Source organism: Xiphias gladius, chromosome 4 (assembly GCF_016859285.1).
Source record: "Xiphias gladius isolate SHS-SW01 ecotype Sanya breed wild chromosome 4, ASM1685928v1, whole genome shotgun sequence".
NCBI lineage: Eukaryota > Metazoa > Chordata > Actinopteri > Istiophoriformes > Xiphiidae > Xiphias > Xiphias gladius.
This window is the reverse complement of record NC_053403.1, coordinates 4,474,564-4,497,268: the sequence shown is the minus strand read 5'-3', so window position 1 is coordinate 4,497,268 and position 22,705 is coordinate 4,474,564. Positions and strand designations below refer to the sequence as shown.

At 43.9% G+C, this 22,705-nt stretch overlaps 1 protein-coding gene across 1 annotated transcript in view; it reads left to right on the top strand.

Annotated features, from left to right (window-relative positions):
- Nucleotides 1-22,227, top strand: part of ncoa1 (nuclear receptor coactivator 1) — a 55,318-nt gene extending 33,091 nt beyond the window's left edge. The window contains exons 4-22 of the mRNA XM_040124435.1: nt 2,396-2,562; nt 2,942-3,048; nt 3,195-3,372; nt 6,025-6,204; nt 7,922-8,014; nt 8,809-8,949; nt 10,272-10,419; nt 11,798-12,782; nt 13,031-13,258; nt 14,471-14,825; nt 15,344-15,532; nt 16,122-16,236; nt 16,362-16,530; nt 17,178-17,492; nt 17,991-18,092; nt 18,647-19,079; nt 19,929-20,097; nt 20,230-20,419; nt 21,195-22,227. Coding sequence (XP_039980369.1) covers nt 2,396-2,562; nt 2,942-3,048; nt 3,195-3,372; nt 6,025-6,204; nt 7,922-8,014; nt 8,809-8,949; nt 10,272-10,419; nt 11,798-12,782; nt 13,031-13,258; nt 14,471-14,825; nt 15,344-15,532; nt 16,122-16,236; nt 16,362-16,530; nt 17,178-17,492; nt 17,991-18,092; nt 18,647-19,079; nt 19,929-20,097; nt 20,230-20,419; nt 21,195-21,374 — 4,444 coding nt within the window. The 3' untranslated portion in view covers nt 21,375-22,227. The remainder of the gene's footprint in view (nt 1-2,395; nt 2,563-2,941; nt 3,049-3,194; nt 3,373-6,024; nt 6,205-7,921; nt 8,015-8,808; nt 8,950-10,271; nt 10,420-11,797; nt 12,783-13,030; nt 13,259-14,470; nt 14,826-15,343; nt 15,533-16,121; nt 16,237-16,361; nt 16,531-17,177; nt 17,493-17,990; nt 18,093-18,646; nt 19,080-19,928; nt 20,098-20,229; nt 20,420-21,194) is intronic.
- Nucleotides 22,228-22,705: the final 478 nt, after the last annotated feature.

The window sequence follows — 22,705 nt, the reverse complement described above, 5'->3', positions numbered from 1 at the left end:
GTAAGAACTCGGGTTATTTTTTCAATAACTTGAGGAGGACATGAAATGAAAACGGCAACAGACGTCTACATTCACCACCAAACTAACAATTTCAAAAGATTCGATAAGGGACTTGGAAGTGTTCAGATCCCACAAAATGCTGTTGAACCCCATCCCAACTTACTCTTCACAATCATCTGGCCTCATTAATGGCCACTTAACCCCTCTACAGAGCACGAGACCCGTTGCTCTGTGAGTGACAAGACTCTGTTGTCGGGGACCTGTGGCTCGCAGAGGCATATCAGTCACTTGTACTTTGAGCAGAGTGGAAACTCTGAGAGGCTTTTTGAATGGTCGGTCTGTGTCGGTCTGTGTGTGAGACCTTTTATATCTACGGTATGACTGAATGCGAGGAAGGAAATGCAGCAAATCCTCTGATTTTGTAAAGGGTTATCACAGGGGTTTACACCATGATATAGGGTTAAAGTTAGATGCAGCCTCAGGTTAGGGTAAGGTTTAAGATAGGACATGTAGTGGTTAAAGAATGAATGTACTCAGTGTGCTGTGTGCGAGAGTCTATAAGACCCAATAGCTGATGTAAGCTGATGTAACAGCTCAGCTAGTATTTCTAGAGCAACTACACGCAGCCACTGACCTGCGCATTCACACAGCAGCGTCCTCCCCCTCCTCACCCCTCCCTCCCTCGGTCACCACGCCTGTGTGTTCTGGCCGGCCAATGCACTGACCTACTTTTGCTGTTGTCGTCTCACACACAGGCTCACATATACACACGTTTCTTTTTTTATGTTTACCACATACCTTGCTGTAACTTGTCGGTCTGGAAGTATATTATTGCAACTGGAGAATAAGGATAAACACAAGGCTGCGCAAAGACTCTAAAGAGGCTCGAGTTAAAGCCTGATTTTAAGTCATTTTGGACCAGTGTTGAACTTACTAAGATATGATAACTTTCACTCTTACATACTATGAAAACAAACAACAGGCAGTGAGAAGGGCTGGCTGAAAAACCACCGCACCAATACAGTACATTGGGATGTTACCTGTACATTTCACAACTCTGAAAATAATCATTTAAACCACCCGTTGTTAGATAAAGAACCAAGTCTCAGATGCTCCCTTTTTGAAACCGTCACTCTTGTTCCACTCAGTACATATGGTACTGCACTGGTCACAGTTCTTTGATAAAGCAAATTTAAAGAATGCTTACTGAAAACGTTTGCTCTGTCATATGTTTTTGTTTAACAGTCCAAAACACCAAAGGTATTCAGTTTACTATCACCGAAGACTAAGAAAACATGAAAACATTCACAGTTTTTGAAGCTGGAGCCAGTAAAACTTTGGCATTTTCCTTAAAAAAATGTACTTAAATGATTCATTAGATAACAAAAAAAGTGCTATGAAAATGATGCTAATTAATTTTCTCTCGATGGACGAATGGATTCGTGGACTAATCGTTTCACACCTCTTACAGACATATTCTCTTTTTCTGTGCCCCCTGCCTCTGTCTCTTTCTACTTCACTGTCTTCCTCTTGGCAGTTTCCCCTCGTGGCCCCCCGTCTTTCTCTCAGCAGGATCTCCCGTACAGCGTGAATTATTAAGGTTATTCTTGTCTGAGCACATCCCCCTGGTCTCTCACCAGCTTCCCATTTTGCTCGCTTTTCTCCCCCTCTGCTCCCGCTGCTCACAGCCAAGAGTTTGGTAACTTAATTATTCGAGCAATAACACTGTATTTTGCCCACACTGACAATTACAGTTTTCAGTGTTGGGTTATTCCAAATGTTAGTGTCTGGCCAAAAGTCCCCAAACAGATTATTTGAAAACATTTCATCAAATATATGTAAATATGTTGATTTTTGTCCTCAAATAAATTTTTATGATGAATTTATAAAAGTATTATCTTGTTTTTTCTTCTATTAATTACATTGCACTTTTTTCTATGGTGTTCCTTCTTTTATTAATTCTTCCTTCTCCTTTGTTAAGCAGTGCAGATTCTATGATAAATTGTTATTTGGTTCATTTCTAAGGTGTTAGTGCCACAGCCCTTACATTTTTAATGTGCCACATTGGTACACGGTGGTGTGTTTTCTGTGATCAAGGAGTTTAGAGGTTTAGAGGATTAAATAGCTGCAGTTATTTTAATAATCAAATAATTGTTTAAGTCAATTTCAAACAATTTGAAGAAATGAACTTGGGCTTTGGAAAATTTAACGGGCATTTTTCATCGTTATCCAATGTTTTATAGACCAAACGGTTAATTGATTAATTGATCAAATAAAACTGAGCTTGATGATGAAAATGCATTACAAGTCGCTTCCCTAGTGTATGTTTGGAAAAAGGACCAATTGCAAGCGACTGCATGTTTGAAACTCATCTCATATGTGTCTGTTTCTGAAGTCTGGAGAAGCGGAGACGGGAGCTGGAGTGCCGCTACATCGAGGAGCTGGCCGAGCTGCTGTCATCCAACATGGGCGACATTGCTAGTCTCAGTGTCAAGCCCGACAAGTGCCACATCCTCAAGAGCACCGTGGACCAAATCCAGCAGATCAAACGGCGTGAGCAGGGTGAGGGAACGCACGCGCACACACACACACACACACACACACACACCAGGCTAAACTGTGAGGGGTTAAAACCAATAGCTGTGCTATGAAGAAGTTTGAAGTTATGAAGTTTTGTTATGAAGTTATGCAACTATATATAACTAATTGTCGATTCTCAGTGGATATACGGTATGTTAGGGTATGGGATGGACTGAAATTCAGAAAACATAAACCATGTTTGTAGTGTACTTAGTGATGGCTTTGGGGTTCGAGTCTCAAAGTTTCAGACGACTTAAAGGTGTGTGTGTACAGACATTTTATAAATGGCTAAATTCTTTTGTACGTGTGTCCACCTTTCTAAATTCTGTTTTTGTTTTGTTTTTTTTCCCCGCCCTGACAGAGAAAGCAGCTCTTCTGTCTCCAGATGACGAGGTACAGAAGAGCGACATCTCCTCCAGTAGCCAGGGGCTGGTGGAGAAAGAGGCGCTGGGGCCCATGCTGCTAGAGGTGAACAATACACGTACAGTCTCACACAGACGGCATATCTTCCCCACCACCACTGCCGAGATTTTTGCTCCAGCTCAACACACACAATCTGCTTTTTCTTTTCACTCCTCCTCCCTCTATCCTTGCTCCTTCTCCTGCTCACTCAGGCCCTTGATGGGTTTTTCTTCGTCGTCAACCGGGAAGGCCGCATCGTCTTTGTTTCTGAGAACGTGACGAGTTACCTTGGATACACCCAGGAGGAGCTGATGACCTCAAGCGTCTACAGCATCCTCCATGTGGGAGACCACAATGAATTTGTACGCAATCTGCTGCCCAAAAGCCTCGGTGAGTGAGCAAGGACAGCGGGTTTTAACTGAGAAAACAGTGTCTATGCAATCTGCCAGTAGATGCCAATAGCTATTATTTGTTAAAAGATATTTTGTAATTACATTTCCAGTATCCTGAAATTTGACAGTTTCACCTTCAATGAAACCTATTAAGGAGGCAATGAAACTCATTTGTTTATTAATGGAAAATGCTGTAAGTTAAAGCAATATTGAAATATGTTGAAGAAAGGTAGGAGGATGAACTATGTACATTTTGAATAAACATATCTTTAAGTTTTCTACACAAAGCTGAAAAATGTGCTTGGAGAGGAAAGAAACGGCAAAGTGAGAGCAGAGAGGCGGCATATGTGTGGGTGAGTTTGAGTGAGGGAAGAGTGAAACAATGAAACTATGACTTTCTTCACTCTGATAATCATGTTTTAGTTTTTAGCTACAACCTTGAGAAGAGATTATAATGAAAACGGAGGGGGGCCCTCAGGTGGGTCACATAAGGACAAAAGATAAGAGTGCAGTGGGCGACAAGGCTGAACCTTTTTCTGTTGATCTTGTAATCCCTTTCAATTCTGCACCAGTCACCACAGCTCTCCTTTCTCCAAAATATACGTTCATAGAGAAACTTGATGGTTCTTGGAGGAGGGACCTTCAGTGCATCTTATTGTAATCATTTTTTTTTAAGGTGCTAACTAAGGACTAGCAATTATGTTTGTTCTTACTTACTAAAATAAAAAAAAAAACCTCACCAAGATTTTTCGCAGGTAAAACGGAGGAAGAGTGGCAATGCTGAAAATGGCATGTTTGATCTCATGCAAATCTTTGTGTGTTGTAGGCGTTTCAGTTTAGGGGCACGAAATATAGAAGGAGGGAATGGAAATTCATACAGATAGCTGCTGCCTCTGATTTTTTCACTGCTATCCTCTGCTGCAGTGGTGTTTGTAGCACCATAGCGGGGTTGTATCAGATACAGCGTGGGAGACTAAAGCCGGGTTGAAATTAGTGATGGGAATGGGTAAGATTTAATTGCTGCCAATGCCATTATTGATTCTGCTCATCGATTCTTTATGGACTCCTGATCAGTTTTCTCTAGTGGGGAAAAAAAGTAGACCTACACAGGTTTTCAGCGTGAGCGCAAGTGTTTTATTGTCTCTGAGGGTGACCACGGTGTGGAAACAGAGTAGGAAAGAGGCCTTCCATGTGACTCCGGTGTGCAGAAAGCTTCACTGTTTAACCGCTGTCTTCATTTTCTATTTTCTTGGTCAAAGAACAACTCTGCTAAGCCTGCCTGGGTGGCGCTAATGTTATTGTAACATAGGGTATGTACTCTTGGTGATGGACGTACTGCTTGGTTGGGAAGCAGTGGCACTCGTGTGTAGAGCAGTAGAGGCATTCCTGGAATTTAAACCCATGTTGCATAGAAACTTGTTTCAGCATATTGCTGGTGTTTCCACCCTCACTTGAAATCACCATTTTACAGACATTACAACTAGCGTTTCTTCATGAAATGAAGCCACGCTTTGGACCGGTATGACTCCATCTTGTTGCAACTTTCCAGCAGCGTAGACGCACGACTTTGACATCATTGTTTTGCCACTTTCAGAAAAACATGCCGGCTTCGATAAAAGGAACTGATCATGTCAGAGGCATACGAGTCCGATGGTTCAAACAATTTGCAACCGGTTCTCAATTCCCATCCCTAGCTGAAATCGTGAGCGAGGGAGAGAGAAATGCCAATTAAACGCAATTAATTTAGGCTGCAAAACCAGAACACAAGACAAAAGATTAGCCTGTTCAACAACTTTACCTTTCCGTTTCCCGTGGTGGTCTCCTATTTGAACACAGTATGTGTTTTTCCTGACTTTTCGTGGGTAACAGCAGCTCCAGTCCGATGCGATATTTGAAGCAGTCAGTAGTAGCTACTTATTAAAGGATAGGTTTGCAATTTTTCAAGTCTGTCTTAAAACAATAGTCCTGTGACCAAATGACCACTGGCACAGGTTTCGCTTTCTATAATCAGCCTTCCTGTTCATACTGGCCTCTAAAGAGAGCCTTTTCTTAATTTGCTTCCATTGTAAAGGATGAGGGACAAAATCCGCAGTCCTCTCAATTGTGCAAAAGTGTATTTAAAAGTTTATCTGAAGATAAAGTGAGGCCTCAGCAGTCTGTATTTGACTTCTTCCCACGTTAGTCTTTTCGGTAAAAAATTCCCTCTTTTTGTTACTGTCCACAAACACGGCTCGGCAAACATACAAAGGGAAATTCATCCTAAAAAGACTTTTAATTTTGGAAGATATCAACTTGCCGAAGCCGAAGTCTGAAATGTACTTTTGCACGAAACAAGAACTGTGGCTTCTGTCCCTCATCACTTACATTGAAATTGCTTCAAGAAGGGATCACTTTAGGGCCAGTATGAACAGGAGGAATGACTACAGCAAGCAAAAACTGTTTAAATTTTCATAGGGGCAGCAGATTATTGTTTTGAGACGGATTTGATAAATTGAGAAGCTATCCTCCTTTAAGTAGGCCAGGATGTTATTTTTGTTAAGAGTTAAAGAGAGTTTACCTGAGACTGCTTTACAGTGAAATAGTGGAAATTAGGACAGTTTCTGAACAAGTTAATTGTGTTTTGCCCCCCCCCTTCCTTCTGTTTGTCCAGTTAACGGCGTGCCGTGGCCACAGGAACCTGGCCGAAGGAACAGCCACACCTTTAACTGTCGCATGCTGAAGAGGCCACCGGACGAGGCGGACTCAGAAAATCTGGAGGCTCGGCAGCAGTATGAGATCATGCAGTGTTTCACTGTTTCCCAGCCACGGGCCATGCAGGAGGAGGGAGATGGTACATGCAAACACAATGAGTTCACACAGTCTGCAGACTTTTCCTACACAGAGTCAATAGATGTCTGTCTTTTTCCCTTTTATTTTATTTTGTATTTTCCCTTTAGCTCCTTCTTGCTCTTGTTTGGAAAACTGCATATTAAGTTTATTTAAAAACTGGTGTGTCAGCGCTTCAGCTAGTTTGTAATTTCCTCTCCAGTATTGTGTCTTTTATTATGATGGCTAAGTTATTCCAAAAAAAAAATGATGTGGCTAGTGTCGATTTCCAAGATTAGAACCTGTCACAGAAGATCACAGGACAAGCGGAGCTGGGTGTGATTCTTCTGCTGCGATATTTAACACAGTCATCATTGTGTTTCTTAGGCCTCATCAGAAATTTAGTAGTTCCTCACCAGCAGTGAGTTGTAAAAAGTGTGCATGGATCCTCTTGCAAGACTCACGACCCCTGGCACTGTTATTTCAGTGATAAGCATTTTTTTGAGGTTTTTCTTTTTTTTTTTTTTTTTTTTCCTTAAATCTCCGTGAAAAACCAAAAGCTACTGAAAACCAGGAACAGAAACCATGGTGTATAGATGTAGAAAAGCTGAAATCATCCTTTCAACTGCTTTAACCACCTCTTGCTTATCCAGTGATCAGAGAGTTTAGATGTCTGTTTTTTAGTACATGGTTTCTATATGTATCACATCGAATATGATCATTTGATTTTAGTTTAGGTTTTAATAATCCAACGTAACGTAATTCAACGTTTTAATACAGAAGAGAATTTTTTTTTTTCCAATTTACAATACGTTTATACCAAAATAGTTTACATTTGTAAAATCTCTGAGCAGATAGATAGATGAAAAGACAAGGAAAACATATTTTCAGGTACTCTTATGACACTTTTTTTCTCTATTTATCCTGTATACAGTAAATGTGGGATGTCTCAGGAATTAATCCAATTTAAGAAAATAGTTGGTTTCTCACTTTAAAAAAAAAAAAAAAAGTGATAAATTGTTGAAAGATAAATACTTGTACTCATGAATCAAGGTTTTAAACTGTATTAAAACAACGTTCCACTATATCAAAGTTTTCACTGTCTAATTGGACGGTGACCAGATTCATGCAGGACATTTCATTTTTTCGGAGTCACTGGTGCAAGGACCTTGATAAAAAGTTGTGTGATGTGGTTCCTGCTGCTGTGCTGTCGAGCTCCAGTCATTTTGATAAGAACCGTCCTTGTGGATTGCAGAATTGTAATCGCAGCCAACAGAATTGTGCTGACTGTGACCTACGTCTGTCTATTTTTATGTTGATTTTAAGTCCCGGCGTCTGTTGTTTGTATCACAGATATGATTGACAGCTCACCAGAGACTTTTCCAAGCTTTGATTGGCTCATTTATACAGAGAAACCAAATTGATGATCAGAATTTTGAGTTTTGACAGGTTGTCATGTATTTTTCTGCTTGTATCTGTCTGAGAGGGTTATTGTAAAAAATAAAAATCCTGAATTTTGTGTAAATTAGATAGGAGGGCAAAACATGATCCTGTGGTGACACGCATAATTCACTTATATGTTTATCTTTTATCTCATTTCACCACTGTGCATCCATGGGCTTGGCAGTTTTGACATTTGCTGACACGAGTGCCGTGTCTCTGTCGTGGCTTCTTTTCTTTGGCCAACAGTACCAGACACACACAGACATAATCCTCACCACTTGCGTCCTTTCTTTCTGCAGACCTGCAGAGCTGCCTGATCTGTATCGCCTGTCGGATGCCTCGCACCCAGCCTGTCAGCAGCGAGTCTTTCATCACGAAGCAGGACCCCACAGGTAACAAACAGAGACGCACAAACGCGGGTATGATATGATAGTCAGGATCATAAATCGGTGCACGTTGTATATATTGTGTACAGATGTGCAACCACCTGTGTGGTGTGTATAAAATAACTTATTACATTTACCTGTTCAGTTTTTATTCCAGCACTATTTGCACTGTGCACCCTTGCACTATTGTATTCTGTACAATTTACAGAAGCAGCTTAACTTGTACGTAGACATTGTCTGTTGTTGTTGTTAGTTATTGCTTGTTATTATAGGCATCTTCATTTCTCATCTTCGGTGTACATATAAGTTAAATGTTTAGGTTTACCTTTCTTCGTTCAGCTCAGCTGCCCTTGTTTTTAGCTGCATGTCTTTCTCTCTATCTTCTGAAAATTGTTCCTGTATGTATGTCTTTGTGTATGTGTGTATGTGTACACCTACAAGGAATGATGATACATGATGTGAAGTCAGGAAAGGTAAAGTCAGAGAGATTCATTGTATCTATGGGCATGTTGAGATATATTAGGGAATTGGTCGCATTAGAGGAAGGCGACAGAAAATACAGTAATGCGTATCTTGCTGTAGACGTGTATTTATAAATTGGACTGAAAACCAGACGATGGCCTCTAAAATAAAAAAAAAATTAAAAAGCAGGATTAAAGAGCATCTCGAGATATGTTCCAATTAGAAATATAGAAATTTTCATGAGGGTCACAGTGTGAACCCTGAGTGTGTACAGGCTACTGCAGATGTTGAAATAACTGCAGCCTGATCTTTTCTATATGTGTGGTGCTCACCTCCAGGGAAGATCATCTCCATAGAAACTAGCGCTTTGCGGGCGACAGGTCGGCCTGGCTGGGAGGACCTGGTCAGGAAGTGCATCTACGCTTTCTTTCAGCCGCAGGGTAAAGAGCCCTCCCACGCCAAGAAGCTGCTGCATGAGGGTGAGTAGCCACAATTGATTGTTAAAGTTTCTCTCCCAGAAATCAGTGGCATGCTCTCTGCCAGCTTTGCCATGGTTACCGGAGTTTCAGCACTACCTCAATGCCAATATAACAGATCGAATTTAATGCTAAACCTCAGCAACTTTTCACTCTTGCAGCACATGTTTTTGTGCAAGATTAGATACTGCATATTCAGATTAAGATATCCGAATGTACTGAAAAGATTGTAAAGGAGAGCAGAAGAGTAAGCGATTAGAGTAAACAACTAGCAATTATTTGTACTGATTAATCTGCCATTCATGTTTTCAAACTGATCAAATAATAATTTAGTCTATAGAACATTAGAAAATCGTTAAAAAAGCCTTTTGTAATTTATTAGAGCCCATACTGATGTCTTGAAATTGCTTTTTTGTTTGGCCAACAGTCTCAAACCCAAAGATATTTAGTTTACTATTATGTAAGACAAGGAAATTCAGAAAATTCTCGAATTTGAGAAGCTGGAACCATTTAATACGCTAAGAATTTTGCCTGAAAAATGACTTGAATTAATTAATAAATTAACAAAATAGTTGTAGATTAATTTTCTGTCTACTCGAACTTCAGTCCAGATGTCAAGAGTGGATTGATTTGGTCATATTCCGACTTCTAACGCCGAGGCAGTAATATCAGTCTCTGCACTACATCTTGAAAGTGATCTAGGTCTCTCTAATAGTTTAAAGCTTGCAGCCAAACTATCTCATATATACCTGACAACAATGGACACCTACTTGGAATCGAAATTCTCTGGGTAAAAGTCACTGCAAAGCCTAATAAGATAATTGTAGCTAAAAAGAAAAAAGAAAAAAAGATTTCTTGGCATGTTTACTGTCTTGTCAGATATGGAGCCAGTAAATCACAAGCCAAATGTAAGGAATAGGGTCGAGCCCAGGTGGAGCAAATGAATCGTCTTTCAGTACTTCTGACAAATGAGATCTTTCTCATCCAGAGAGCTGTTTCCGTTGCAAACCTTCCTTCATTCTTCAAAACAAAGTGAATGTGAGACATTGCTAATGTGATTACCTCAGGCAATGAATGAATGCATGCAGGTAATGGGATGGGGATGACAAACCAGTTTTGAATTATCCTAATTACTTATAGTGCAGCTACTGGCTCAACTGCAAAAGTATCATTTAGGCCTTAGGGGGGAGTCAGAGCTCTTTGAGCCTGGATGCATCCGGGGAAGGAAAAGGCAGAAAACAAACAGGAGATGAGAGCAAAGTCTAAACACTGTGCATGCCTCTTCCTCTGTGTTTGGGTGTGTGTCTGTGTGTATTTACAAACAGTGATGACCCATGGCAGCGCTATCAGCCCGCTGTACCACTTTACATTAAGTGACGGCACCCCGCTCAGCGCACAGACCCGCTGCAAGTTCTGCTGCCCCCCCAACCCTGACGTACAGCCCTTCATCATGGGCATTCACACTATTGACAGGTACCACGATCAACACGTGCACACACTAATGTGCGGGTTTCGGTGAACACCATTATTACACTGAGGTCCTTTGTTTTGTAGCAGTTGTCGAAATCCTCGCCTTTTAGCTACAAAGCAAACAAATGACGCCTTTTTCACCGCAGACAATTTGACTTGTCATAGGAGTAAAAGAACAGGTGTTAACAATGGCCCTGTTCTATTCAAGGGTCCCAGTAAGCCATGACATTGTGACAGTGAGCCAGCACGCACAATACCAGGAGCCTGAAACTGAGGCAGCTAAATGGAATTCGCCCAACACTAATTTTAGTATTTAATTTATCGGTGCTTTTTCCCACTGTGACGTGTGAAAATGTCCTCTGTGAAATGGGCCTATAAAATCTCGCTTAAGCAGTAAATTCAAGAGCTCAGTTTGGCCTCACGGTACTGCTTCCTGATCATGTGCCAATTGGTCGCAATGTTACGCATTTTTGAATTGTCAGCGTGGGCATGGTGAGGAGAGGCTGTCAGAAGTCTTGAAGATGTCCAGTGGCACAATGCAAAGGCAGACATTCAGGTATAAGTTAATTAACTTAATTGCACTTTATACGAATCTGTAGAATTGATTATCATTGTCTAATATTGTTGCAGGCTATAGGGTCACAATGACTGTGTCTTCATGCAGTACATGAGTATACCTGTTACGATCAGGCTTTTGGCGTGTCCAGGTATGTTTTTTTGTGCACGTCAACATTATGTCCTGGATAATCCACGATGTGGTTTTTGGGAAAACCTGGATATGCCAGATCGAGGACTCTGATAGAAACTGGGATACTGTAGCATGTGTGCTCCTCATCGGGGTTTCTGATGATTCTCTTGCCATGTTCGCAGGTGCATTGTCAGCTTAGGTTTGTAAGGCAAACAGAACATACAATGATAGCTGATTTGATGTTGATTTTCCTTCTGGGATGAAAGTCAAAGCCCGTCACTGCTAACGCAGAGGATACATGTTCATTTTTGCCGCAGGCTTCCACTAGTTAGAGGGAGAAATTTGAGAGTTCTACACGGCACAGTCCAGCCAGTCCGGAAACTGACCTCAACTGTTGCGTTAACTCAGTCAGAAATGACAAGTTTTCGGGACTTGGAAGAGTCAAACCATGCCTGTGTTCATACATACGATCTGGGGCCTGGATGAATTGAATTGTATGCAGGGAGCCGAATAACCAGGTTTCTCTGGCTTATATGTAAGAATCAGGATAAGACCGAAAATCGGAATACTAACGGACATGTAATCACACATGGGATTAAATTTGCACCTTTTGAGTTTCACGGTGTGCGTTCCTATTCAGCCACGCGTTCTCCTCAAGTTACGGTTGTCTTTTATTTTCCCCCTTTCTCCTAGGGAACACAACACTGCTAGCTCTCAGGAAAACACTAACCCCAGCCTTCCACAGACCCTTGGCAGCCTTGCCCAAACTCCTTCCCGCTCCCCAACTCTTCCTCCCTGCGGCAACTCAACCCAAGGTTCAGGCCTCGCCACCTCAGCCCTTCACCCCAACAACAGCAACGCCTCTTCCCACGGACATAACCCAGCCACACCCGCAGGATACCTGACTCCCAGTCGGACGTGTCCCCAGCAGGTCAACAGTCCCTCTCCTTTGAGCAGCCCACTCACAGCCACCCCTACCTCTTTTATTTCACCCAGGATGCCAAGGGCCAGCCCTGGCTTAGGGGGGAGCCCTCGCGTACCAGGGAACCCCTTCTCTCCCTCCACACCAGGCCTCCATTCCCCAGCCGGGGCGCTGAGCAGTGGAGGCAGCCTCAACCGGCAGCAGTCCGGTGGTGATAGTGGTAGCGGTGCCGGCGGTGGGTCAACGGGGTCCTTCTCCTTGTCCTCTCCTGTCCTTCAGAGACAAGCCAGTACACCCACTGGCTCCTCTGCTCAGCCTCCATCGGCAAAACCCCCGGGAGGAGGAGGAGAAGGAGGGGGAGAGGACTCTGTTAAAGCCCCCCTTCCTCCTGCCTCACAGCTGGGTACTCCCAGACTCAGTCAGCTCCTGGATAGCAATGGGACAGCGATTGAATCTAACAACAACAGCATCCACTGCACCTCATCACCTCATCTTCCTAACCCCCCTCCTGCCCCTCAGTGCCCTGCCTCCCACAGTACTCTAACAGAACGACATAAGATCCTCCACCGGCTGCTCCAAGACAGTAGTCCTAACGATGCCTCCACCACCGCTGAGGAAGGAGTAAACAAAAACGAAGTTGAGATCAAGAAGGAGCCGCCCGCCAGTCCGGCACTTAACACAGCAACTCCCAAGTCCAGCTCCAGAGAGCCACAGGACCACCAGTTACTCCGCTTTCTCCTGGATACAGACGAGAAGGTGACCATTAAATATATACCATAGAATATAAAATAAATTTCTGTGAATTGATTGTTAGCCGTGATTAATGTCAGTGTGAAAAATAGAATGATCCATCATCAAATTCCTAAAAAAAAAGATCTGAATTCCTAAAAGATTTAACATATCAGCATTTACATTATATCTGCCCTGTATAATCCATATTATTTAACCCCTGGAGTTATTGGGCCCTGAAAAATACTAACTTAATCATTCATCTGTTTTCGAAGGATCTGGGGGACCTGCCTCCTCCATCTGCCCTTAGCCTGCAGACAGTTAGGGTAAAGGTGGAGAAGAGAGCCAGCGTGGACGGAGCACCCTGCACTGCGTCCACTGTTGCAGTAGGAGGTGCATCCAAGCCTGCAGGCGTTTCCAGCAGCACGGCTTGCATCAGCCCCAAATCGAGTCCTGTGGGAGAGAACCGCCGTGACAGCCGCAAGGACAGCAGAGACTCCGTGGTATAGTTGTCCTTAATATTGCGGGGATGTTCAGTAACCCGAACTAGTCCAAATATTGGACCTTGTAACAATTATGGTGGAGTGCTTAGACATGTCCTCTGTCACACCATTGTCACTGCCAGCCTATGCTTGGGAGTTTGAGTGGATGGCAGGGTTGTGTTGCTGGGCGCAGCGCTTCGGAACATTAGACCTTAACAGCAGGAGTTCAGCTGCAACCAATAACAAACTTGTCCCTTTATCGTTCAGTCAGTCCTAAAAATTTTATTTTAATACAGAGAGATGCAGTGCTTGATTGCAGGATTGTTTGTAGCTTACCTAGGTTTGCAGAGATCCAGTTCTAATTCAGTTTAGTGCCAAACTGGTCACTGTTGCAAAGGATTATCCGTTGTAGTTAGCCGCTGGAGCTTTAAACTACCAAAACAACACATTCAAAAAAGGTTAAGAGATGAGAGATGAGTTTAAAAACCTCACTGGGGGGGATGCCTATTCGGGGTACCTTTACCCCAACGGATTAGGTAAAAACGAAAAATATACGTCCAAATATTAACGTTTCAGGGTGAAAATGAAAACACAAATAGGATTAAAATTGGTGTGAAGCTGAACTTAAGTACATTTATGTCACTATAGCCAATAAACTACCAGCTATGATAGGCCAATAGACAGGACACGCCCTCCACCACCCTGAGTCGGTTGGCTCAGCAGCTGGCTTAGACTGTGCCAAACGTAACTGTTTAACTTGGTCCAGTCCGACAGTCGTGAAACCCAAGTCAACCGCCTTGACCAGGGAATCGTAACGTGTCCACCTCTGATGGAGGGTTATCAATCATGCATGCACGCCGCCGTTGCTTTCAAATTTACACAGGCACAGTGTCAGAAAGAATATTTCACAATTAAACTTTGGAATTTTCCTCCATTGAACTTTGTTCCTTGAAATGGCACTTGCCTGACAGCTATTGTAAATCAAGTTGAATGTTTATTTTCTTGGACTTTGTCTCCACTCTAGGCTCAGCTACCAGCTGCAGCCTTTGAAGCTCACCGGCCTTTGACCTTTTGTCTCTCCCCATCTCTCCTTCACTGACCGTCTGCCCCCCCTTGTCTCCCACCCATTATTTTTTAATTCTTTACTCGTTTTTCAATCCTCTCTTTTTACCCATCCCTCATCTCCATCCCTTTTCTTTGGTTTCTGCTTTACTCTCTCTTTCCCACCCTCAGATGTCTGGTGGCCCTGTTGACATGGACCCTCTCACCCAGCTGCTGCCTGGCCTGAGAGGCCCAAGTGGGGCCAAACAGGGCAGTGAGGATTCGGCAACCCCTGGAGGAGGCCCCCAACTCCATTCTCCAGCCCCCCAGGCCCAGCCCCCAGTTCAGCTCCAGTCCCCCGTGCCTCAGCTCCAGTCCCCCCTGTCCCAGCCCCAGTCTCTTTCCCAGTTGCAGTCGCCATCACCACAGCTCCACTCCCCTTCCCCCCAGCTCAAACTGCAGTCACCCACCCAGCTCCAGCCCGGTGAGGCCAGCACTCCCCGCAATGTAAATGTGAAGAGAGAGCCTCCCGGCACTCCTAACAGAGGTACAGTTTCAGCTTAGAATGGGGGGGGGGGGTCGTCATGCAGAGAAGGAGATATTTTGGCATGAGTACAAACTCGCTGTGTGGACGCTGCCGTTTTGAAGTGCAGAGCCAATATTTAATTGAATCTACTGAGATTTGTAATTAGATTTAATATTATTAATGAATTACAAATAGTATGTATGTTTTAAGTATTTTTTTTATGGATTTTTAAATAATTCTTTATTTTTATTGTAATTATTACTATTGTTATTATTATCATCATTATCATTAGCAGTAGCAGTATTCAGTATAGTAGTACAATCCAGACTTAAGCATTCATTTATTAACCTACACATTTTTAGTTTGCATGCCCCTTAGTGGCTATTGTGAGGCATTACAGTGTCAACAGACCACTCATGGAGCCAGAATAATTTATTCACTTCTTTTGAGTTTCAATATTATATTCCATAGGTTTGTGTATCATTGTTTTTTTTTAATTTGTTTTCCTTATCTCCCATGTGCTCGTGTTTGTTTCCCAGGGCTCAGCGATGGCGGACCACCCTCTGGTTGTAGCCTCCAGAGTCAGTCATCGTTTGATTTCTGCAGTCCCCCCACTCCAAGCCAGACACAGTCCCAGGCCCAGGGACAGGGAGACCACTTCCAGACCACCAAAGACAGCAGTCCCTTTCCAGAGGCAGAAGTTGTCAACCCGTTCAGTTCAAGCACTGGTACATAACACGACATAATAAAGTCAAGAGTTTTTATAATATTGCATTGTAGTGTTCGCATAGATAGTAATATACAATTTGCAGGTAAAAATGTACTAGAAATGTCCGTGAAAATGATGTCATGGCATCTGCGGTAACCCTGTTAGTCAGAACTGAAAAGGATCCAGGCTGAAAATGGCTGTAGGTCTTTTGAAGAGCAACTTGACACTTAAATCTTGTGTAGCAGAAGAGCATTGCCGTGTTGACCTCTATAGGTTGAAAGACTCGACCTTTTTACGCATCTGACGATACCGTACTGTTGGGTGTGTTCGGACAGTATTCTGTTACAAGTGACAAAGCTTTAGAAGACGGTGCAAAGCTGCATCGTTACAGCAAAGTGACATTTTTAATCGGGGGCTTTAAACGAGGATTTCAAGCTGATATTATTTTACTGTTTTAATATTGCATGGTGCTAAATAGCGTGCATGAATTTGTAGATACATTTATTTTTTATTTATTCCTCACATTTTTCAGTCAAGGTTCAGTGTTGTTATTTTTTGCCCAGTAAAGTATACTGTGTTCTTCAGAACCGTATCATGTTCTTTTTCAGGCCTAACCAAGATGGACGTGGGAGACTCCCAGTTCCAGCCCCTGGCTCTGTCAGACACCTTGTCTTTCGATGGTCTGGGAACCCCTTTACAAGCTCCCTTGGCATCACCACAAGAGTAAATATGAACAACCAGTCTAAGCTTATTTAAACTCCAAATATCTGGTCTAGAATTATTGTGTAAAATGTCGCTAAAATTTTTTTTTTGGCTATAAGAGGCTGTGTTTTTCTCTGTGTGAGCAGGCAGTGTGTGCCCTGTACGCTGGATGAAGTGCTCGGCCCGCCGACCACACCCGAAGGCCGAAACGACGAGAAAGCTCTTTTAGAGCAGCTCGTCTCCTTCCTCAGTGGGACTGATGAGAGTGAACTAGCTGAGCTGGACAAGGCCCTGGGCATTGACAAGCTGGTGCAGGTGAGTGCCGTGATGAAGATCCTATTGCTCCATTGAGCTGGGCAGAGGATGTGCACAGGTGTAAAGAGTGTGCTGAGCACAACTGCAGTTACACGTCTCATCTTAACATCAGTGAATCATCATTACTTTTACAGTGCTGCTAAAATTAATCAATTCCCCAACTTTACTCCAGTTCTACCGTTCAGACAGCAGTTGTTCTCACTCGGCTGTAGCTTCAGAATAAATCCTGTTCAGAATGTATACATTGGCTGTTATCAAGGGCTTTTCCTGGCTCTTATGCTTCATTTGTAACAGATGTGGTGATGCCAGAGAGGGAGAGGGCGCTCTCTCTCCCAGTCTTTTGAAAATGTAAACGAATCAACAAAATGCAAATTTTCAAGACCGGAAATTCCTCAGGAAAGTTGCTGTCTTTAGTGACGGGTGCGTAGGATCAAAAACTCTTGACTTGAACAGAACACCAGAGAATCGTCCACCCTTCCTCGAATTTATTTGAAATCATGACCTGGGGGGAAAAAAATTCACTACTCTGAGTGTAGCAAACAGTTGTTTCGTTGTTGTTTTCAAGGGACATGACTATGAGCTGTTTTCATTTATATTAAAGAAATATTCATATCTATTTGTCCTATTTTTTTTTTCTCTCTTCCCAGGGTGGCTGCTTTGACCCTTTGTCTCAGAACTTCCCAACCCAGCAACCCACTGCCAACCCAGTTTCCATGGACCCTAAACTCCCCTCCTACTCTTCCCAATTTACAGCAACTCCCCAAACTCAGTTTCCTCCAGAGCTGGCCACGGCGGGTCCACAGGGTCTGGGGTTTGGGGCCCCTCGAGGGGCTTTCCCTGGTGGGGCGGGCATGGGCCTGAGGCCGGGCATGACGCGACCACAGGGGATGGGCACGCAGCTCAGGCTGCCACCCAACCAACTGCGCCTGCAGCTGCAGCAGAGACTGCAGGGCCCACAGCAGGTGAGGACGCGGAGGCGGCGGCGGCGGCTTGTTTTCATCGTGTGTTTCGTTTTGCTAAGAATGCCATCTGTTTAAGGTGGAAGACGTTTCTACTCGTGATGCTTTTACAACACAGTTTCAGGGTAAACTACTTCTGCTGCGGCACATTGTGTTTCATGTGAACAGTCACTACTCTGCACTGAGATACACAGTATGTTCAGAAACCTTATCAGGTGTAATTTATACACACGATTCGACGGCTACTAACACAGCTGCAATATGTTATCCAAAAAGAAAAAAAGGAGCAACTTTGACTCATCCCTCTTGCTGTCTCTTCCATCTCCATCCCTCCGATAAAATATTGTTATTTCAGTAATGTAGTTTATTCCTCTGTCTCATTAAATCCTGCCTTCCATTCACTCTGTTATCATCTCTTCCTTCTCATCCTTCAACCACCTGTCTGACCTCTGCCTATTTAATTTTTTTTTTTTTCCCTCCTTCTCTGTCGCTCTGTCTCAGCTCCAGAACAGGCTGGCAGGCATAAATCCGTTTACCGCGGGAGGCCAGCACGTGAACATCGGCATTCGTCAGGGGGTTCAACAACCTCAGATGCCCTCACAAGTGAGTCACAGTGATGGCAAATGCGGTCACCCTCTCTTCTCTACCCAGTCTGAAAAACTACCAAAATAATTTATGTAAATACAATGGCTTTGCTGAAATATTACGTAACGCTGTGTTAATAAATATTTTTTTGATTAGCAATTGATTAACTGACTACGTGCAGGGTCACTCGTATCATCACTATCCGCCCTCTCCGCTCAGCTCTACATAGCATTTCATTTTTTTAGTTTTTGTAAATGTCTTCTTCGTGCCTTTTTAAATAAATACATAACAATGAATGAACTACACTCAAATTTATTGATTTGAAGGTACAGCTTGAAAGAAAGGAAAGATGTCATGACGACCACAATTGTATTAAACCAGATTATCCGCCTGTTCTTTGGTCTCACGTCGATCTTCAGGTAGCAGAATCCTCAAAAGTCTGAATTTGTCCTTCTGAAACTCGCAGATGTCCTGTACAAGTGACCTTGAGGATAATATGGTGTATCATATATTTTCATCGGGAATAAAGAGTTCTCTGTAACGTGCTCCCTTTTCAACATCGTCTTTCTCAGCAGCCTCCGCTGAATGCCCAGATGCTGGCCCAGCGTCAGAGGGAACTCTACAGCATCCAGCACCGCCAGCGCCAGCTTTTCCAGCAGAAGGTCCTGCTGATGAGACAGAACATGGCAGGCGCTCCGACTGGAGCCGTGGGGCCCATTGGAACCGCCAGGGTCCCGAAAGGTCCCCCCACAACGCCTCAACAACAACAACAGCAGCAGCAACAGCAGCAGTTCAACTTCCCGCCAGGGTACAACCCATTGACGGGAAACCCCCCTACCTCACAGAGTCACTTCAACCCCATGTCTGGGGGCCCTCTGGACAACAAACTGTCTGGCAGAGTTCCTCTGAATAGCCAGACGCTGATGGGCGGCGTGCAGGGCCAGTTCAGCAGCACCGTGAACTCCTCTTTGCAACAGGGCCTGTTTCAGCAGTTTGGAGGGTCTGGTGAGTTCAAGGAAACACGCTCCACAGTCGTTTGAGAAAAGGCTGGAACAATGTCTTAATTTCTTCTAAAATTTGGTTTTTGCTGCTCTGTTGTAGATAGAAATACACAATAGCAGGTTTCCCTGTGCCCAGTTAGTAAAAGCCAAATCGCAACGAAGTCTCGGTTGTAAACGCCCAGAGGCTGGTAGCACTTACTCGGAAAAATTCCCTTACGTAGAAAAGTTTTAACAAGGTTGTTAACATGACCTCCAGTTCACCCGTACAGACTCAATGTGACTTTCTCTTGCCTCTCATAAACCTGGACCTTGCAGATGTATTTAGCATTGAGCATGTAATGTAATACACTCAGCTGTTTTAGGCACTTCTGTGTGCCTGAGTTGAGTAGAAAACAACTCTGTTCCTCTTTCTTTTTTTTCTTTTTTTTTTTTTTGAGTCCTTTAGTAGTGGTGGGTTGTGAAAGCGTATTTTCCTAGCTTACATTCACAACGAACGACGACCCGTGGGTACCCCCAGTGCTTGAGTCTGTATGTGTGAATACGGGGTTGGCACTTAGGAGGTAGAAGACTGCCGCTCACAAAAACGTATTCAGTGAGAGAGCGGGGAAAGACGTCACATAAAAGCGAAAGCAATGCTCACTTGACATAGAAGGTAACAGCAGTGACTGCATGACTCAAAAAAGATATCAGTTTTTTAAAAAGTATCCCTGTAGCCAAATCTTACTAAAAATAAAAACAAATTCCCAGTTGAGCGTGTTTTTAATGGTCAATCAGAAAATGTTCTGAACCTATACACATATACAACAGAATGCTGTCGTCATGTCTTTAATAAACTTTTCCTTCTTTTCCAAAGCTATGGTCCAGCAAGAACCACCCTTCCCTCCTGAGATGAGCCCGACCAGCCCATTGTTGTCACCTCAAAACTCAACCTCCCAGAGTCCCCTGCTTCAGCAAGCCCCACCTCCTGGCTACCAGTCACCAGACATGAAGAGCTGGCAACAGACGGGCATGGGCAGCAACAGGTTAGCAAGTGCACACGGTTGTTAATGCTCATGGAGACACCACCCCGGGTAAAATTCACTACGCGTGGGCGCCGTTGTGTTTGCAAATCTAAAGGACGTGCCGCCTCCTCTGCTTGCTTCTCTCCGCCACAGCCTGTTCAGCCAGTCGGGACAGAGCGCAGGGCAGGCGTTCGGCCAGCAGGGGGTTTACAACAACATGAGCATCACCGTCTCCATGGCCGGAGGCTCGGGTGGTGTCGGCTCATTACCTCCCATGGGGCAGCCGGTTGGCATGAGCAACAGTAACCTCAGCAACGTCAGTTCATTGTGCAGCGACCAGCAGGTTCGTGACTTTGACAGTGACTTGTTGGTTTCCTGGGGGTAAAGATCAGAAGCAATGTGGCGTTAAGTGTTCGTTTACATCGTTTGAGTGACTTCTCTGTTTCTGTCTTAGACTAATACAACTCTGCGTTACAGGTACAATTTGGACAATATGTCCCGAAACACACAATTTTTGAGCTGCCCAATATGCCACAATCTCCTTTGAACGCCAGGGGCAGCCTGTATTTAACGGCTTTGTTTGTTGTTTTGTTTTTCTTAGTTTCGTTCTTTTTTTTTTTGTTACTAATTTGGTCTTAACTGCAGGTACTCTTTTAATTCTTGAGTACTTTTTTGCCAAAACCTACAGTGTCAAATAAAGATCCTACTACATTTAAAAGACCAATTGTACGTTAAGCAGCGTGAAGACTTGTAGAGCCGCAGTAACGCATTGGCACTGCCAGTATTATCAACCAAATTTGGCGTAACAGTGTATAAGTCAAAAGTAAAAGGATTCTGCAACGCAGAGATGTCGAAGATAAGTTTGGAGATTACTAGAAAAATGTTTTTCTTTTTAGTTTATTCAACAGAGAGTATGGAGAAGTTCATTCTCAGGTGTAAAATATCCCTCCGCAGACGAGGCACAACCTATGTTGTGTAATAAAAGAAGTATCAGACGATTATATCCCCAGCAGATTTTTATAACACAGATATCAATATCCGTGTCTGTCCGGCTCTAATGAAGACAAAACCTTCAGTGCCATCTGGTCTCGGTGTCACGGTCGTTCATGTTTCCGTAGGTGCAGCAGGTCCAGGTGTTTGCGGACGTCCAGTGCACGGTGAATCTGGTTGGCAGCGACTCCTACCTGAACCAGGGCTCCATCGGCGCCGCGGCCTCCCAGAAGGGCCCCGGAGCGCAGGGCTCCCAGAACAACCAGGCCCAGCAGAAGAGCCTCCTCCAGCAGCTGCTCACCGAGTGACACCTCCCACCCCTTCAGCTCTCCTACTCCCTCTACTTCTCACTTCTGCGCCTCCCCCTCGGAGGTCAGTGCACCAGACCCATTGCTGTCTCTGTCTCACCTTTTGGACGGATGGATGGAAGGATGGACGTTTGGACGGCCACAGAGTAGGTTCAGAGAGGTCTGGCTGTCGGTGGAGTTACACAGCCTAACCACTTCTGTGCGGGGGGATTCGGGGCTGGTTGTTTTACCGCCCAGTACTTTAAGAAGAGACTCAAGTCAGAAAGAGCAGCAGTGTATTTAAACCTGCCTGTCTAATCTGTCTGACAACCTGTCTGTCTGCCTCAGCCTATTGAAGGCAGTGTTGTCTTGCTGCTCATTCCTTGGTGACCTACTTCCTGCTTCCTGACCCAAGAAAACACCTGCGACATCATTGTAGATTTGCCAAGTTGTCGTCACTGTCAAATCAGGGCCGGCCTCCTTTTGTTCTTTTTCTGATCGGACGGTTTCAATCGGGCTGTCGCAGCAGCAGTGCATCTTGGGAGCACGGGGTGCAGCGTACAGCTGCCCCCAGCGTTTAAGTGTGGGAGTATCCCACACAGCAGCACCTCTGGCTTTTTTTTTTGTTTGTTTGTTTGTTTGTTTGTTTTTTGTTTTCCTCTACCTGTCTCTCAGCGATGTGGGAATGTTAAAGTTTCAGACCTCTGTGGCATTGTGGGATAGAAGCTCAGTATCAGCTGGTTCTGTGACTGTCTCTCTCTATCAGCTACAGTGCCTGGTGGAAGTTTGAGTTTTTCCCAAGCTCTGCTTCTTCTTCTACATATTATTCTATTACGTCTTCTGTTTTATTTTAATTTTATTTTATTATTATTATTTTGTTTTTTTTTTGGTTGAATTGTTTTGTTTAAAAATCTTCTGCTCTCACCATCATCATCATCATCATCATCTTCATGATCATCAGAACAAGCTTTGACAACAGCCAGGATGGATGGATGGATGGGTGGGTGGGTGGATTGAATGGATGGATGGATGGATGGATGGGAGACAGACGGGATGCTGCTCAGTTTGGAACTTACGTGTCTTTCTCCCCTGGGAGGAGGTTTTATTTTTATTATTTTCAAAGTATAAGAAAGAGACTGTTATGATTATTTAACTGTCTGTCCGTCACATTTTACCCCTCACCTCCGCAGCTGTGAATACAGAGCCCTGTTGGGTTCTCTCTCTCTCTCTCTCTCTCTCTCTCTCTCTCTCTCTCTCTCTCTCTCTCTCTCTCTCTCTCTCTCTCTCTGTGTATCTTTCATGCTATCTCTCGGCCTATCAGTGTTGTTTGCCATGTGCACCATGCAGGCGGG